General features: G+C 37.1%; 2 protein-coding genes across 2 annotated transcripts; one reads left to right on the top strand and one right to left on the bottom strand.

Moving 5' to 3' along the window:
- Positions 1 to 1,149: 1,149 nt before the first annotated feature.
- LOC132189387 (Transcription elongation factor (TFIIS) family protein) lies at positions 1,150 to 8,322 on the top strand. Its single transcript, XM_059604119.1, has 2 exons — positions 1,150 to 1,397; positions 4,795 to 8,322. Exon 2 carries the CDS (start codon positions 4,892 to 4,894, stop codon positions 7,922 to 7,924), a length of 3,033 nt encoding a protein of 1,010 aa, XP_059460102.1. The 5' UTR covers positions 1,150 to 1,397; positions 4,795 to 4,891; the 3' UTR covers positions 7,925 to 8,322.
- Positions 8,323 to 9,541: 1,219 nt separating this feature from the next.
- LOC132189670 (DEA(D/H)-box RNA helicase family protein) lies at positions 9,542 to 18,433 on the bottom strand. The gene is made up of 19 exons (XM_059604432.2): positions 18,071 to 18,433; positions 17,791 to 17,970; positions 17,626 to 17,694; positions 17,335 to 17,441; positions 16,727 to 16,805; positions 16,015 to 16,188; positions 15,752 to 15,900; positions 15,428 to 15,523; positions 14,741 to 14,843; positions 14,277 to 14,339; positions 13,895 to 13,956; positions 13,689 to 13,785; positions 12,420 to 12,538; positions 12,255 to 12,297; positions 11,895 to 11,996; positions 11,167 to 11,265; positions 10,966 to 11,049; positions 10,248 to 10,522; positions 9,542 to 9,884 (listed from the first exon to the last, which is right to left on the bottom strand). Exons 1-19 carry the CDS (start codon positions 18,383 to 18,385, stop codon positions 9,869 to 9,871), a joined length of 2,232 nt encoding a protein of 743 aa, XP_059460415.1. The 5' UTR covers positions 18,386 to 18,433; the 3' UTR covers positions 9,542 to 9,868.
- Between the last annotated feature and the right edge of the window lie 824 nt (positions 18,434 to 19,257).

The following is a 19,257-nucleotide window of genomic DNA, read 5'->3' as shown; positions in this document are numbered from 1 at the left end:
ATATGTGGTCCAACATTGAAAGAAAGAAAGTCAAGTTAGGTGCATTTGTAAGCTCAGATTCATGTAGGAACTACATCTTTTTACTGTTTAATAAAATTAACAAAAAAAAATCATTAATTATCCTCAAAGGAAAAGAGTAATCAATAATTCCATCTCTCTCTCTCTCTATCTATCTATATATATATGGTCCAACATTGAAAGGAAGAAAGTCAAGTTAGGTGCATTTGTAAGCTCAGATTCATGTAGGAACTACATCTTTTTACTGTTTTAGCATATGAGTCTAGCAATAGATTGAAATAATCGAAGATAATAAAGGTGAGATATGCTATTTTTCCCTTTTCTCATCGAATATATGCTACCTTATGATAATGTGTAAAATCTTCATGCAGATAAACTTCATTGAACTATGATACCAAAAAATAAAAATAAATCTTCACAAAATTTATTTTTTTAATTGGATAAGGAAAGGGTTGTAGAGAAAGATCTTTACCACTCCTAATTCGAAAGGAAGAAGAAGTGGGAGATTAGAAAAATGAAAATGGGGTGGGTTCCTCAACGATAAACTCAAAACAAATGTTTTTTATTCTATATATTTGTTAAACACGTTTATGAACTTGAAACAAATGTTGAAGAACATCGACTATGTTTGTTAACAAAGATGTATTTTTTTTTTTTTTTTTGAAAAAGTATTATGGTGTAACATAAATGTGAGAACAATTTTAAGTGTTTTGTAAAGATTTTTGTTTTATCAATAAAAAAATGAAGCGTTGTTTTTTTAATTTTTAATTTTAAATAAGAGAGCCTCCAGTTTTTTAAGAATACGCACGTGTGACCGCACGTGACTGACATGGGCACAAGTGACAGGGACAACGATAAGCCCCTTTCCTTTTCTCCGAAAACCTGATTACAAAAAGCCCCACAAAAAGGAAGTACCGGAATTGACAGTTTCTGTAACCCCTTTGGGCACACCCTCTGTGACCCTCATGTCCCTTCTTTACATTCCGTAGAAACCGACGCTATCGGTTCACCGGTCAAGCCGGCCCCCCGAGCCACGGCTCGAGCGCACGCTTCTCACGTGTAGCTCACCAATAGCGAACTAAAACCGACTCAAAAAATTAAACAGAATAAAAACTAATTGAAAACAAAAAAACAAAAAAAATTCGAGGAAGAAGGTTAGAAACGTTTTGCTCTCTTCCTCTGGTTCGGAAAAAATAGCTTCACAGAGAACAGCGAGGGTTTTGTGGGGAGAGAGAGAGAGAGAGAGAGAGAGAGAGAGAGAGAAAGCACCGTAAGAGAGAGAAAGTCCGCGAGAGAGAGAGAGAGAGAGATAGGGAATTGAGGTTGCTTCTCCGTGTCAAGACTGAGTCGGAGCTAGGGTTTTGAATTCACTGACGAAGGTAAGGAGTTTTACCTGCCATGATTGTAATTAATTGCTGTTTTGCATTCTAATTTTATGTTATTTATTAATTTCCAATTATTAGCGTCATTAATCACCTGTTTCAGAGCATTAATTAAAATAATTTTTATATGTGCTCGAATTTATATACGCGCACACCACTACTTAGCCGGAAAGGCATAATCCAGGGTTTCATCGTGCTCGTTTTTCTTCTATTTTTGAATTCTAGGGTTTGATACCCTATGCTAATGGTATTTTTTTTTTTTTTTTTTGCCTTATCTTGGTTCTATCTATTACGGTAGAGAAGGTGAAACTTTTTTTGGGTATGGTTTCGAGCTGTTTGGTATAGAATTATGGTTTTGTTTTAGTAAGACTTAAGTTTTATTAATCGTTCTGTTCAAATATGGTTTGCTTTAGGGATTTTGATTTCGTGCCGCTGTGGCCCTTCAGGATTGAATTACTGTTTAGTTTGCAGTTGAGGTTCGATTTTGTTGACATTGTAAATCCACAACAGGCATTGAATTATATGATTATTAGAATTCTGTTAAAAGATATGGCCTTTTCTTTTTCTACTTCGTTTTTTGGTTTCCCTAACTAACAATGTGATGAACTTTGACCAATATTATTTGGAACAGTGAAAAACTGTGTGTAAATGATAGGTCTGCATGAGCCTTGATTCTTTCTTTTTTTTTCGGGATCATAAGTAGTTAATTTGACAAGTATTATTACAACCGGTATTGTTTTATTTTTCTAAAAGGGAAATGTGTATCCATTGTTCAGGTTATTACCTAACGAGGGTACAAATACCTAGTGCTTCCATGTTAACATACTTCATAACTATTGACACACAACAAAGGATTGTTGTCTTCACCAATCACTGACAGATGAAAGTGAGAAAAAAAATTGTCACGTTATGTTCATCACAGTTATTTTCATTGAAATATCATATTTTGTTTCACATATATGCTCTTCCACTTTCTGTTGATGTTATGACCACAAGTTCTTTATTACTATAGATAGTTTTGGTTTTACTTGTCAGTGTGATTTTCTTGGTTTGTCTTTTTGACTTAAAAAATGTAGTTGGAAAAAGTCCATAACAATTTTTTTTTCTTCATTTATATAATTACTTCATAGGCCTGTAAATCATTTTCATTTGAAAATTCCTTTTATTTTTCTTCATTCGGGTTATAATTTCTTGTTTCTAATTAAAGAAGGAAGATAAGATGTAAGCTAAGTACAGGGAAAGATCCAATTAACTAATCCTACAAAAGCCTGAAAAGATAGCTAAGGATAAGCATTTTCAATCCCTTGTATTTCACTTCTTCCAAGACCTCCCAGAAAGACAATGGACAACTGATCTTCATATAATATTATATTTTACATTGACGGCTCTTATTTATTGCTCATGACATTAGCCCAACCACAATTTTTTTGTAATTTGACAATGTCCAAAGGTAGCAATGCTTCAAGTGAGAGGACAGTTTTATTATGTTTGGGGGAAGAGAGTGGTGGTTATAGAGAATAAAAGCCGTTTTGTAGTTAAATGTGGAATTCAACTAGTGCTGACAACCACAAGTTCTCATATATACTGCAAGTGCTTTTAGGAGGATCATTGCGATTGATATATGTTTTAGTGGTCATGTTCTTGTTATAAAATATAAGAAATTTGTTTTATTGTCTTTTTCCCCCCTTTTGTTTTCAACCATTTTATGATGTTCTTCCGAAGGTTGTTAATTTGTCAAGTTTGGGATTGTCCGTCTTGTGTAGAATTTTCTTTTGTTAGTTTATTTTTCTCCCATATATAGCATGTAGTCTTCTTATGTATTATTCGCCAGTTGGGTTCTGGTAGCTATTATGTTCAACGTTCTACTTACTGATTTGGCAAATTAATTATGCCACAATGGTTCTTCTTGTCCTGTAAACATTTGTCCCAGATGATGTAGTCCTTTAGCTGGAGAAAACTAGCTTTGTCTTGGCTTAACTAATTAACATATCATTAGTGTTTATTTGTGTTTATGCTTCATTACTCTCTACACTTTTTTGTAAATGTTTTAATTAATTTTTTTAAAGGAATTTAGTAGGTGAATGTCCTTGTATGTTTATTGGTGTTAAGCTTTTTCACATCGTCGTTTGTCCAGTTATGACTGAAAATTCACATTCAGAAAGGACTTCATTCCAATGCTAAAACTATCTTGCCTTTGTGCCCTGTAGCTAATTTATGATTGTGACTAGATTTACAAATTTAGTTGTCTTGGTTTGATATTTTAAAACCCTGTGTGTTGCTTTTGTTGATAAGAACTTGACCTTATCTTTGGTTTATGCACTTTTGAACTGTGTGGACAAAGATAACCCAGTTCTTGTCATCCGTTATTTTGTACTTTACTATATTTAGTACTATCTTTGTATATGTTGCATCATGTAGTTTTTATTCTGTTGCCGAAATGTGTTCTGTATTTTATATTGTGTCTGGTACATGCCTGTAATACTTCATCTTGATTCCTGGTTTAATTAAGTTGAGGATGAGAGTTTACCTGGTTGTGATTTCTAAGTTGCTTTCCATATAAGCGTTCTGATTTTTTATGTGTGACCTTTCTTCTTGTGAACTCGGGCTGCACCCCCCCTTCAATGAGATTGAATTTCTTATCAATTTTTTTTTTTGTGACCTTGATTGCTTTTACCAAGTTTTTTTTAATTAAATATTGATTTGGAATAATGTATTGATTTTGAACTTTTCTAAACTTACATAATACTGTGGAAAACAGATTTTTTTTGAACTTACACTAGGAATTATTTTCTTATGTTCCTTCAAAATTCTCTTGCTCTATCCATCTGGAGGGAATTTAGGTTGATTTTTCCACTTCTCGGCATGACGAAATGAATCAATCTTTTCATATCTGGAAATCATTTTTGGGCCAGTTGCCAAGTTAAACTCCATTGTGAGGATAATAATCTATTGAGAAATCAATTTTGTCAAATTTTGTTGGTTCTGGTTGGTTGTTTCTTTTTCTTTTTAGATAGACTTGGTGCTCCATAATTTACTGATCATAGCCAAGGCTTTATATGTAGCTGTTTACGTTTTACTATACTATTTGTGCATTCTATTATTGGTTTCTGATTAATTCCACAAATGCTTATCATGCAAGTTGGACCATGTGGTGATTTGCAATTTGTGAGAAGACGTGAAATTGTGAACATAATAGTATACTACCAGAACTTGCTTGGTCCAACTTCTTGTTCAAAGTCCAGTTTAGGTTTCTTGTTCCACCCCCTGGGTGATCCATATTAAAAGTTTTTGGATGACTTATCATTGTAGTTGGAAGGGTTATGCTTATATGGCAATTGTGCTTACAGTACAAGAACTGTATGTTTACCCCTTTTGTAATTTTTTTGATCTGCAGGTCATTCTGTGGACATTGTTCTGACCCAATGGGAGAAAAAGCATCAGGATGTCACAAGGATTTCTTTGATGATTGGAAACTTGGTATTTGAAGCAGTATGACGCTCGAGGATTTCTTTACGTTGACCGAGATGAAAGATGGGCTTACAGTCCCATCTCGAGTTGAGGAGCTGCTCAATGTAATGCAGAAGGAGAAAGATTGTGTGGTGAAGAATGTTGGCGATGCAACCAGGCAGTGGGCTGCTGTTGCAAGCACCATTGCTGCCACAGAGAATAAAGATTGTCTTGATCTTTTTATTCAGTTAGATGGACTTTGGTTTATTGATAGATGGTTGAAGGATGCTCAAAAATTTGGTAAGGACACAAGTGACAGTTGTGTAGAAGAATCAATCACCGCACTGCTACGAGCACTTGAAAAGTTGCATATAGACAATGAGAGGTCAATATCTTCGGGGATTTTGATTACTGTCAAGAATCTTCTCGGCCACAATAGCTCTAAGGTTCAGGACAGAGCAAGAATGTTGTTTGATAGCTGGCAGCACGGTAAGGATTGTGATTCAATTCACCAGGATGTTGATGATGTGAATAGAAGGCTTGCTGAAGAGGATTGTGGGCAATCTGCTTTAGATAATCCTATTTCCAGAGGTAGTGCTAATGAAGAGAATCATGTGTTAGAACATGCCAGAGATGAAGTGTCACCTACGAGTAGATCAGATGATCTTCAGCCAGAAAAGATTGAAGATGTACAGATTCCAAATCATCATGATCAGGCTGGCTCTCACACAGTATCAGGCCCTGAGGACACCAAAGATGGACCTCCGGACCCTTTGGCCTCCTCTCTTTTGTCAAACCCTTTGCAAGAAAATCCTTCTACAAAAGAAGAATCCCCCGTACATGCTGCAGAAGGAACCACTTCTACTGGGACTTGTAGTGTTACAGTTACAAAGCAAGACAGTGATGAAGTACTTTCAGATGTTGTCAGGTTGAATGAGTCATCTAAAAGTGAAAAGCAGGTACATGAAGCCGGCACTTCCTCAGACAAGTTGGGTATGACAGAGATCTCTTCTGCCTCGGGTGCATTGGAATCTGGAGCTGCTTGTACTGGTGATGAAGCTGGAAGTGAGAAGAAGATTGTGAGGGAACCTGCTTTGCAGAATAGTGTTGATGCCAATGAGAAGCCTGCATCCGATTTTAAGAGCAGGTTAGATGATATGAGAGTAATAAATCGTTGCAGTGCAAATGCACTCATGACTACTGGTCAAGATGATGAATGTTGTTCTAATGCTTTGTTGTCTGCCAATGGGATATCGGGAAAACCAGAGGATTTAGACACTACTTTTTCCACGATGGAAGACATTGGAGAAGCTGACGAAGATACGGAGCATACAAGTGATGAAGGTGATGATTTTATGAAAGCTTCTGATTTTCCTAAATCAGCAATGCATACCAAAAATCCTGATGCAATTGACAAAAGAAGGTCCGATATTGAAAACGAGTATGGCATGGTTGATGCACTAGAAGTTGCTCGGCAAGTTGCTCAAGAAGTAGAGAGAGAAATGGTGGATTGTAGAGAACCATTTTGCAGTTCATCTTCAGAGAAAATCTTGGAGGGTGGAATCGGGCAGCCAGGTAGCCCAGACTCTATAAATGGAAAGCAGGACCAACCTACGGATGTACCACAGGAGGAGGTGCCAACTGGACAAAGTCATTCTGCTGAGACAAATCCCGAGGGGGAGGGAGGCTCAATTAATTCCGATAATCTGGACAATGAACCAGAAAATAGCACACATGATATGGAGTCCTCTCAGGTGACTGAAGCGGCTCAAGAACCAGAGGTTAACATAGAGAAAGGCCCTTGTGATTTTGATCTAAATCAAGAAGTCTGCTCTGACGAAATGGATTGTCCAATCAACCTCTTAACTCCCATCTCATTTGTTTCTGCTTCAAGGCCAGCAGCAGCTCCTGGATTGCCTGTAGCCCCTTTGCAGTTTGAGGGGAGTCTTGGATGGAAAGGATGTGCTGCTACTAGTGCCTTCCGCCCTGCATCTCCTCGTAGAATTCCTGATGGTGATAAGACTCTTTCCATTGGGGGAACCCGTGATAGTTCAAAGCAGAGGCACCATTACCTTGACATTGATTTGAATGTCGCTGAGGGTGGAGATGAGTTGGGAAAACAAATTCCTGTGTCATCTGGCCTTCCTTCCGGTGAATCTTCAGTTGAAGTGAGCCCTATGAGATCAGGGAGGTTGAAGTTGGATTTGAACTGTATCGGTGATGATGGTGATCCACCAACATTGGATTCGAGGATGGGAGAACAACTCTTTCACAACAGGAATAGCCATCGCAGCCCATCTCCTGCCTCGTCATCATCATCGATGCAGCCTTCTTTAAGGAACATTGATTTGAATGACAGACCATATATTCAGAATGATGCGTTGGATCACGGGCCTATTAGGCCTTCCCAATTTGCAAATGCATATGGAGGACGGAAACCAGATGCTCCTGTTATTTCTATCATGGGCACCAGAGTGGAAGTCAATAGAAAAGATTTTCTTTCTCAAACTCCATCCTTGCCAAATGGCAAGTCTGTGGAGCCTGCAATGGATGCTAGCATGACAAGAACCGGGGGTGTTTTGGGGATGGGTCCCACAATGCCTTATGCTCGTTCTCCTGTTTTTGGGTACAATGGACTGACAACAGGGCCCACCATGTCTTTCTCCTCGTCCATGTATGGACCTGCTGGCTCAATCCCTTATATGGTGGATTCTCGAGGAGCCAACGTTGTGCCTCAGATTGTGGCTTCTGCACCAGCTGTTCCGCCTTCCTATCCACAGTCACCTTTCATCATGAGCATTGGTAGTGTACAGCAAGGTCTAAATAGCGTCGGCCCGTCTCGCCCAAATTTTGATCTGAACTCCGGGTTCATGGAGGGAGGGAATAGAGACTTGGGGAGTTTGAGACAGCTTGTCATTCCTGGTCAAGGTAGGTCTATGGAGGAGCATTTGTGGACCAACTTACAACCCTCTTCAAGCTCGGGGATTGGTGGGAAAAGGAAGGAACCAGATAGTGGATGGGAACCCTATCCGTTTAACTACAAACACCAGCAGCAGCAGCAGCCACCGTGGAAATAGAAGCGTTTTATTTTATCTAAGCTCCTTCCTTTTCTTTGGATCAGTTCCAAGCAAATTGATGCTTCCGATGATGCCTAAAATGAATCAGAATTGTTGGTGAGCCATTGGCCTTTAGTGGGGAGGGGAATTAGAACTGAATAAGGCTGGGGAGTTTTGAATGTAATATGATTCTTGCAATTAATTGCTGAAGGGAAAAATTAGGTTTATTATTTAACTTTGATTTAGTTTCTTATTGCCCTTTTCTGTGTTTCATAATAGCATGGCCATTGCAATCATAGAAGGCTTGGTCCATTTAGCTGTAATTTCTCTTATATCACAGAAATTTATAGGAACTGGCCTCTTTTTTACATAGTTTTTATGGTGCTTATATTAAAAGGTCACAGAAACAGATTAGTTTATGTGTTGTGGTTTTCCTTGATAAATTAATTCCTCTGTCAATGAACCCGATGCCCAGTTTGGTAATTTGAACTGTGGGCTGAAAGATTTCACGTTCAATTCCCGCTCCTAACAGCGGGGAACTTGTATGGACCTCCTCCAACTCATACCAATGGGAATGTCTTTCTATTATTATTCCTTCCCCCCTGATTTGGGCTGTAAGACAAGGCCTTTTGTCGGAGGAGGCCCACCCTACCCGAACTAGTAGTAGTTGCTTGGGCAAGGGTCTTCTAATAATTCCAAAAAAAATTCTTGTCTCCTCTTTGGTTGAAGGGTATTGTGTTGCTACGCTTCTATTTAATCGTGTTCCAAATCGCGTGAGGTTGGGGTGGCAGGCTGGCAGCCTTTCGTTGCTGCACTTCTATTTACTTGATTTAATTCACGTTCTTTTTTTAAAAAATAAAAATAAAAATTTTTAAAATTTTATTTTTATAAGTTAGAAACAACAAATTACAAGCTAAGGGCTGGGCAACCCAAACAAAAAGTTCTGAAACCACTTAAATAGAACAAGTAAATAGAAAATAAAAGAAGCAATGCATCAAATGAATGACATGGACCTATGCTTTCTTGGTGCAAGGACCAAAAAAATTGGCCGCCAATGAAGGCGGTAAGACTTGATGTGTCAAAAATGGTACAACCAAATGATCTAAGGAGAATAATAGAACCGAAAAGGTTCCATAATCCTCCCCAAACCACAAAGATCATATAATTACAAATAGCGGAAGGAATATGTTTTTTGGGATCCTAGATTAAATGAATATGTTTTAGGCGTACAACCTACCGGGGGTGTGGCAGGGCATAGAACAATGAATATTTCTTTTGTCAACCACAAGGACTTTTCATGTGTTTCAATTGTGCTCTCATTTAGCTAATCCTGAACACATTGAAACGTAAATTAAGATGTAAGGCTTTTTATTTTTCATAATTTATGTGCGTTTTGGGAGGTTCCAATTTAGAAAATGCTTTGTTTAAGTTTTCTCCAATTTCGGAAAGTTTCAATTTAGAAAATTCTGTCACTTTTTTAGCGATAAATCTACCAATTTTTTTCTTATCCCAAATAGTGCTTACTCACTTTTCACCCCAAATGCCTATTTGTCAAAACCCCAAACAACAAAGACCAATTTAGCATTCTTCCCGATGCAGTAGATTTTGTAATGAACACTTATCCAGATGAGATGTAGAGGACATAAAACTTTTGTTTCATAAATTTTTGGGAACCCAACCTTTTTTCCCTTTACTGCTCAACATTAAATTTCGGAAAGAACAATAATACATCACAATAATTGATCAAAAACGATGGGAGTTGGTTGCTACGGTAAAACATGTTCTCCTAAAGCAGTAACACCCCTTCCTCCCATCCCATGCCTTCAAGTGTGCAAATGGTATTGGATACCAATTTACCTCTTCCTCTAAAAGTATCATTGTTGACCGAACGAACAACTCCATAGACCGCCCATCCTCTCGCATTAAGACATGTTATGGGTAATCTTAGCCACCAACTTGAAATTGTTACTTGCGCTTGTACCTGAAGAAAGCAATTGATTAAAAGCGAGTAAATTTTCCTTGAGCATTGTAGCATGAATGATCAATGAGTGTTATCAATGCAAAGTCAAAACTATGAGAAATAATCTACTCTTTTTATTTCATGTGAGTTCATATAAAATTTAATTATGGCCCAGAAATGAAAGATTAAATATAACATAAGATCCCAATCAAAGGGCAGAGGATATCTTGCAATCACTTGACCACAATAAACTCAATTCTCAATATCAGTCTTAATTTCAGCTTAAACCAAAGTCGCCACGTAACAGATTCGAACAGCAAAAAGAATGCCTTGGAACACACATCAGATCTGAAAAGGTGAAAAGGATTGGAAGTTAATTCATACCTTGACTTGCTCTTAAAGGATTTCTTGGACTTTTTCTTTCCTGCAGCATCGTTTCTTTTCTGCTTTCTCTCACTCATATCACTCTGGAATAGCTCCTGCATCTCTTCTGTCCTTGATTGAGGTTTTTGGGTAGGACGTTTAGAATTACTGCTGGTCTTCTTTACAATCTTGCCAGCATCTAGCGCCCTCTTTCCAGCCTTTACTGCTTTGGCCCGTCGGTAACCCACGTCAACAAGTGATATTCCAGCTTTTTCTTTCTTGTTTTTCCCGTTACCCTGCAGTTCTTACATATTAAACAGTGTGTGTGCCATTATGAAAAAAAAAAAACCCACAACTAAAAAATGAAATAACAAAAGAAAAAAGTTGTAGTTGACAATTATATCACTCGACGGGGAAGGCAGACAATTTTGTGCACATATAATAGTGGCAGTCCCCTTAGACCATCATAAGCTCAGATGTTGTCATGTTGACTTATGAAGGTCAACAAGCAGAAGATATTGGCAGACTTTGACAATTGCCTCGATGAAGGCACATTCTTCATATTAAGATTCCAAATAGGTTGGATCATCCAATTGTCCCGCAAAGCTGCTGTTTTTTTTTTTAGTTAATCCAGATAACTTTTTTTTTCTTTCCTACATGTCACTAAAGGCTGCTTTTTAATAAGCTAAGAGTATGATACAGATGGACATTAACACAACAAAGTAGAGGAGAAACATACTTCTTGTTTGTTAACTTGGTTTTCATCCTCCAACATTTCTCTAGCTGCTTCCAATTTTCGACGCTTCTTCCGCGGCATATTTTTCTACTCAGCATATACCAGCCAATAACATGTCATGTTGTATATCAACCAGAAATTTCCATTCAATAACTATCAAATAAACAAATAAACAAATAAACACAGATTCAAGATAATAAGCACCTCACGCTCCCGCTTCCTTTTTTCCTTCATTTTGAGGTCTTCGGCTTGTTGGGCACTGATTACCTCTTTTCCAGAATTTTTTTCTTTTCCCATAGATGCCTGCCAATAAGTTAGCAGAGGTCACATTTTAATTGGTTAAACTCCAATCCAAAGAGGGAATGTTTGGATTAAGAAAATGACAAAATCGTGTAGAATAGAGGACTCCACTGGAGATAAGGTATGATGGGAAAGAAAAAGATGAATAAGTAGAGAAGAAAGGAGGGGGGTAGGGGGACAGAGAGAGAGAGAGGGAAAGGGCATAGCCCCTGTACAAGGGATATAAACAATAGATAAAGATAAAAGGTATAACTCTGTCTAGCCAACAAGAGCTGCATGGCAATATGAATATCCAGCAGGGTAGTACAGAATTTAGAGTTATATAAGGTATAACTCTTATATAAGCACCATTTGGAAAAGACGTCACTGTGTTGTGAAAAGTTTTTCTGGGGTCACAAAATTCTAGTTAATCATATAGCAACAACCCAATCATGTTGAAACTGAAGAACCTTATCATGCAGATACATTAGACGCAATTGAGAATGACTTACACGGTTCCAATTGGCCATGTCAACAAATTAAAAAAGGATGGCCTGATCATTTATGCACCAACTAATGAATAGGTAAAGATGCACAAATTGATTTTGAGAAAAAATTATAGACCTCAGAAAAAAGATACAATTAGAAATAACCTTTGCTTCCTTCGCAACAAGCTTTTTCTCCTTTTCTTTCAGAAACCAGGTTTTTTTGGGCCGCGAATAAATTTCATCCCTATGTTCAATCATATTTTCTGCCTGCTCACATCATAGAAGTGCACGAATTTATGATAAGCTTAAGCATAAGATCATCCCAGCAATCAACTAATAAGTAATAACAATCGCTCAGAGACAAATAGATATATGATGGCAGCTTTGGATATGATAATACAGACTTTCAAAAGACTTGGTCAAAACAATAGAAAAAATGACACTATAAATCAGGCTCATCTAAAGAGCAACTGTACCCTCGTGATGTCATATAAAAAAAGAAAGCACGTATGTAAAATTACATACCTTTGTTGCTTCCATTTCAGCTTTTCTTAGGGCTCTCTCTTCCCTGAATATAAGCAAAAATCTATTATTGCAATGCAATGAGCAATAAGATAAAAAAATTTTACAATGAACCTTTTTTTGTAATGAAAATATTTGAGTCAAAGGCATTTGCCAAGAAGTAAATACATTTCTTCTTGAAGAATCACAGCCACTTGATCTTCCATTTGCTCAATTATCTCAGACCACTTAGTTATTGATTGTTCTGCAACAATTCGACTCTTCAGCTTTGAACCAGCTCTCTTCGCCTATCAAATCAGAAACATAACTCGGGTAAATCTTATCGTGGTTTCTACTCACGAGAAGATTCTCATTATTATTTTTGAATGTGGAGAACATTCTGTTGATACTAGAACCTAAGTATAATAGTTAAGAACTTAAGATTCCCATTACATGAACTTCAATGCAAATTAAGTACTAAAAGAGATGGGGTTGTAAGTAGTAAACAATGCTATTAACTCAACTATTGATGAATGCCAAAATTAATTTGTTGGAAGCATCAAATTCTTATCGCCTTCTTTTTTTTTTCTCCCTTTTCTTAGATGAGAGAAAGCATCAACAAATTCTAAAAAAGGAACATTTATTTTGGAATTATTCTGTAATTAATATAAAAGAAACTATAAAACACAAAACTTCTGCTATGTTTTTTGTTGGAGTTTCATTTATGAAGTTTGCAGATCTTCAGGTAGTTGAGCACAAATATGATTAAAGGTGAAAACCAGTTGTAAAATAGAGAAGAGTAAGTCCACATACCCTCCTCAAATTACTACCCAATTGACAATATCCTCCTAAACTTTCAATTGCGACGTCTCCCCCAAACTACCAAAAATTGACAATTCCCCCCCTCCCCCCTCCCAAATGATGAAAATACCCTTAATAAAATAAAACAATTTTTAAAAAATAAATAAACAAAAACTCAGGGTGTGAAAATTTTAAAAATAAAAAATAAAAAAAGTTTTGTTTTTTTATTTTTGAATTTATTGGAGTATTTTTGTCTTATTGAAAAAAAAAAAAAAAAAATTATGGTCATTTTTGTCTTTTTGCTGGCCTTGGGAGGTATTGTCAATTGTTTGGTAGTTTAGCGGGAAGATTATCGCAATTGAAAGTTTGAGGGCAATATTATCAATTGGGTGTTAGTTTGAGGGGAGTATATGAATTTTTCCCAATAGAGAAATATGGAGCTAAAGTATTTACTAAGGTACAGCGTGTTAAAATGAAAAAGAAGATGTGGTTGTGGGTTTTTAGATTTTTTATGAAGTAGAAATAGAGGTTATTATGAATTGATAGCAAAATCAAAAGAATGGTGACATACACACACACATGACATATATATATATATATATATATATATATATATATATATATATATATATATATGAGGAAGAAAATGATGCTCACAATGTCTTTCAAAAGAGATCGGTCATTATCTGAAACAAATGTAACAGCGTATCCTTCCCGACCAGCTCTTGCTGTACGACCAACACGATGAACATAGCTGCATAAAGGAACAAAATAATAAAATGGCTTCTACCAGGACGCAGAAAGTGAGCTCAAATGTGTATATCACCACATGGCAACAATGAGAAAGGGTCTAGTATATATACCTTGTAACATCCCGAGGACATGCATAATTTATCACCGTTTGAACACCAATGATATCAAGTCCCTATAAAAGATGACCAAACTATAGAGTCACAAAAGAATACAGTTTATTGTTATCCAACTTCATAACACTAGAATCTTTAATTTATGGCTAAAAAAAAAGAAAGGAAGGAGAAAAAAGGCAAAGGACTAATAAATTCATCCATGAACAAACCAACTATCTTCCCGCCCCGGCCGCCCAACCAAAGTGGGGTGTGCCAGGAAAGTGGCTGAGGGGGGCAGAGGGATAGGTTACAATAATTGTAGATTCAGGATTATGTAACGACAAAAGTGCATAAGAGCACTTTTCAAAGAAGATAAGTAAGTTTGAGAATTTGTTCTCACACGAGCAGCCACGTCAGTTGCAATCAAAAACTCGACTTGTTGCTTTCTGAAAAGTTCCAAAGCCTACACAAACAACCATAAGATTCATAAAATCAAAACGATCACAAGATCAAAAGACAAGGAAAAGCATTCTCCAACAGGCTTCAAGATTTTAGCGCCATAAAGAAAATAGCACGATTTTCTCCACTAAGGAGCAACATTTCTTTGATGACGAGGAACCCCTATAAGGAAGGGCCACTTCGTGTGCCCACCCTTGTTAGGTAAACCTCGAACCCATGTAAAGTGCCCCCTCCACACGAATCAGGTAATACTCTGATTTCACTGATAGGCTAGCTCCAAAGAATCGTTTGCACACAAGGGGATTCGAACCTTAGGCCTCATGGACTACCACAAAGACCAAGGCACTTACCACTTGAGATGAATACAAAAAAGCAAAATGTACTTTAGAGTAGTAAGATTCTCACATCAAGGCGCTGGACTTGGGTAAGATTTCCATGAAGCTCAGCTGCTTTAAAGCCAGCTAATCCAAATAGAATCTTCAATCTATGTGCAGCCTGTTTTGTTCCACTGCCAAAAGAAATGAAAAATCATTCAAGTCCTGAAAAAATTATCTGTAGGAAAAGCGTGCATAAACTTCAAGACAGTTTGAAACACACAAAAGTAACATGAATTGACCCAAAACACTCAATATTTCACTTCATAATGATTTATAAGCCTCGACTAAACATTTTCTTTTCTGCAGGCTTAGGAGCACAGGTAAGATAGACTGTGAATACTAAGACAAGACATTTGACAGACCGTAATCAGAAATAGGATTCAAGTAGACAACTCATCTCAAACCCAGCACTAGGAAAAAGGCTTTACTAGCAATGTGAAACCCTTAGAAATGACATTTACCTTTTGGTTGACCATAACTTTAAAACAGGAATCTTCTTTTTTTTTTTTCCTTTCTTTTTTCATCCTCCTTTTCTGGGCATTTTAAAAGAGAAACATATTGCTGCGTAATATCATCATCTCCCCCACAGTACAAATATTTTCATATTTATCCGAACATCAAGATTGCCCAGTTAGATATATTATAGGCAACAACCTAAAGTCACCATTCATACGTGAAGACAATAATTCTAACTGCAAGTAGCAGTAGTTAGAACCTGAAAATGATCACTTTGGAAGTAAAAGTCTTTGAGCACAATGCAAGAAGAACTGCTTCCTGATTTACTTCGCGCATCCGGCGTATCCTAACCACCCTACACAACGGAAGCCATAGTCCTTGATAAGTAATAGTCCTTTATGAGTTAGATGGAAATGTAATAGGAGGCTACTATAGAGGATGATTCATATAATAGCTTCTGTTCAATATAAGCCTCTGCTTGAGATCAATCTTTAACTAAAAAAGTATTACATAACTTTGTAAGCATAAATGGAACATAAAATTAGCTAAGCTAAGTAGAATGAACATTTAATTAAGGATTTACTCCTCAGTCAATGTTGCCGGCCGTTTTGTGGATGGATCAGCTGAAAGGCGCAAGGGTTTGGTCAGGGAAAGTTTGATAAGCTCATCAACTTCTTCAGTCATTGTAGCCGAAAATAGCATGGTCTGTCTTCTTACAGGGCATAGACGGACCTGTTAATAGACCATCAATGAGTAGAACTCAAGTTGAAGAAATCAGAACACAGAAAAAATAAAACAACATATTCTATATTCCAACTTTTTGCGTTAAAAAGGACAGAAAGATACCAGCTCACGAATTTCAGCACTAAATCCAAGCTCTAAAAGGCGATCGGCCTCATCAAGGATTAGAACCGCAAGATCATCCAAATCCACAGACATAGAATTGCGTAAATGGTCAATCATGCGACCTGGTGTGGCCACAACAATATCTGGCATTGATCTCAAGGCTACCTCTTGCACCTAATATAGAAATGATATCACTGCAATGTCCCTAACGGAAACAGATAAAGCTAAAAAGTAAAAGATAAATCCACCTTTTTCTTTACTATCAGTTAATAAGTACTTTTAAGCGGTGACACACATTGGCATTTTAACCATGTTCTCGTATTTGTATTTAAAATGCTTAAATTTGCTTTTTGGGTGAATAGCCAAACTAGTTAATTTGATTTATTGAGTTATAACAGAAGGGTGAACAAAGGTACTATTTTTTGTGCTTAAAGTTACTTATTGCATATGATTGTAGCAAAAGTCCAGAAACAAAATATTGACCTTAATGTCCAGGATTCTCTCTTCTTCTTTTTTGGACTTCAAAAAAGTCCGAATTACAATTTAATGTAAATCTACATATAAATACACCTGAACTTTGATTTGTGATTTGTCAAATAGATCTGATTTCATATGAGTTAAACAAAATACTAACAACAAGCAGAAGGTGGGTGTAATCACACCTCACACCAGGTGTTTGAAATTAATCCATTAAAGAAATCAATGACCAAACCTTTGTCGAAAGCCCACCAACAACCAGGCAACATCTGATGTCGGTAAATTGAGCAAGTTTCTCTATCATACTGAGAACCCTGCACAACAAATTTGACATTTGATTAATCATTAATTTAAGACTAGGACCAAACCAGGTGAGCAAAAAGAACCGTTTTCTTCCTTTTCTCTGACAAGTCATGTAAGCCAAAGAACAAATTCCCTTACGAAATATCACATATTGCAGAGAAATGTTTTTTTTCACAGGAGGTATTTAACACTCGTATAAGACCAAGTCATGGGCCTTCTGGGGAAAATGGTGTCTGGCTTGGACTTGAGATGCCAAGTGGTGTATCAGAATTCATAATCAAATGTTTCTTCATAATCGTCAGTACAATTTGAAGCAGAAATGTGAACCATAAACATTCAACAATGTTTCCCAAACAAGAAATGAACTGGAGTAATCTAATATACTGCACGACTAATTACATCTCTTCACAAACGCTTAAGCACAAGTGGGTTTTTCAAACTTCAAAACATTACCCTAACGAAAGCAACCAAATTTTTTTCTCATAAAAAAGCATGCTATACGCATATGAAAAATAACAAGTAGGGGAAAATAACACATACTGAATCGCCAACTCACGAGTAGGAGTAAGAATAAGAACCCTAATTGCCGGCACACGTTTCGGACGGAATAGCAACCTCTCCAAAGTAGGCAGTGCAAATGCGGCTGTCTGTGTAATGGAAACAATTGCAAAAGCCATCACCTCAACTAAATTGTCACAAATCAAAAACTTAAAAACTATGGGCCTCCCAGTTCCAGTCAATGATTTTGCATAAGATTCGTAACACAACAGCCACTAATCGTAGAAATAATTTATTCATCAAAAAAGTTCCATAGAGTTTCAAACAATTCACCTTTCCGGAACCAGTAACAGCACTCCCGCATATATCTCTCCCGCTCAATGCTAATGGTATGACCGCCGCCTACAATCAAAACCCTAAAACTCAGCAAAAACCAATATGGCATATGTAAAGCACATACAAACCACAAGACCTAAACAAAAAAATAAATAAATAAACCTGAATTGGCGTGGGCTTAGTGTACCCCAAGGCCTCACAAGCCCGAAGCAAAGGACGCGACAAATTGAGCTCCATGAATGAATTGGCATGGAACGAAGCTCCATCGGACGGTGCAAAGAAAGACTTACTGTCACCGGCATTACTGGTCGTATCATCATCATCTTCGGGCCTATAATCTTCCTATAATAAGTCAACCAAAAATTAAACTTAAGAATTTTGAATTGATGGATTAAAGAAGAGAGAGAGAGAGAGAGAGAGAGAGAGAGAGGGGCTTAGTTACTTGTTTATCGAGTTCGGACTCGGCGCTATCGGACTCGTCATTGGAGATTGGGACGGACCGGTTTTGGAGGGCTTTGGATATTTTGAAGTCGATGGAGGTTGTGCTGCGGCGGGCATGCTCTTCGGCGACGGACTCCGAGTAGGATCCGAAGTCCCATGGAGATTGAGATTTGTGCTTCGATGGTCGTTCCTCTTCTTCTTCGTCTTCTATTTCATGTGCTTCTTCTTGTTCGTCGTCGTCTTCGTCGCCTTTCGCAGGGAAGTGGAGGTCGAGTTCTTCGTCGCTTGGGGCTTCGAAAACGAAGGTCGGAGCCATGGGAAGGAAGGCCGCGTTTGATTGAGCAGCGTGAGGGTTTAGACTTTAGAGCGGGGGGTTTAAAGGGTTTAATTAGTTGGGCCTCAGTCTTTATATCCTACCCGTTAACCCGCCCGAAAATAATGGGTTGGTGTTTGGGCAATTAGTTTAGTGGGTACTACATAGTTCGACTTTCAACCCGATGCCTATGCCAAGGAAGCTCAAACGCAGTTGGTAAAATTCGGTGATATATGTGGTGGTTTCTTGAGTTCATGTCAACCATGAGCATTGAGTTCTATGCTCATGAGGAGGGGAACATGTAATAAACAAGAAAGAATCCTTTAAATTAGTACTCTAAAAAACAATATTTTTTCTACTAAATTGATTTCTATGTAATTCTTGCATGCCTTTATAGCACGTAATCCTCACATATAATTTTAGAACAACCAATTTAAAAAATAAACTTTTGTTCTACGTTTTTTGCTCAAATTTTTTGCTTTTTACAAAATAAAAATATTAACAAATAACTCAAAACTATTTTAATATTTATATCAAATTAAAACACTTTTTTCGAACAAAAAACACCTAAAAAGTTTTGAGAAACAAACCCATTTATTATGCTTGTAAAGTGTTTAGTTGTTTGTTAATGAAAGTTACTCATTCATTAAATAAAAACCTCTAATATCCATAAAATGCGGAAGTGGATCCTCTCCAGTTAATAGTCAGGATCTCTATGTGGTTATAAATGGGGCATTTGTCTCATTAATATAAATAATAATAAAATATTATTGGCATTTTTAAAATAATTAAAAATAAATAAAAAATAAAAAATTAAGAGGTAGCTGGCCATCCCATTTTTGTCATAGGGTGTGGCTGGCCACCCCAATTGGGCC

The sequence above is a fragment of the Corylus avellana genome, chromosome 9 (assembly GCF_965113065.1).
Source record: "Corylus avellana chromosome 9, dhCorAvel1.hap1.2, whole genome shotgun sequence".
NCBI classification, from domain to species: Eukaryota; Viridiplantae; Streptophyta; class Magnoliopsida; order Fagales; family Betulaceae; genus Corylus; species Corylus avellana.
The sequence above is the reverse complement of the archived record's forward strand: the minus strand, read 5'-3'. Positions and strand labels throughout refer to the sequence as shown.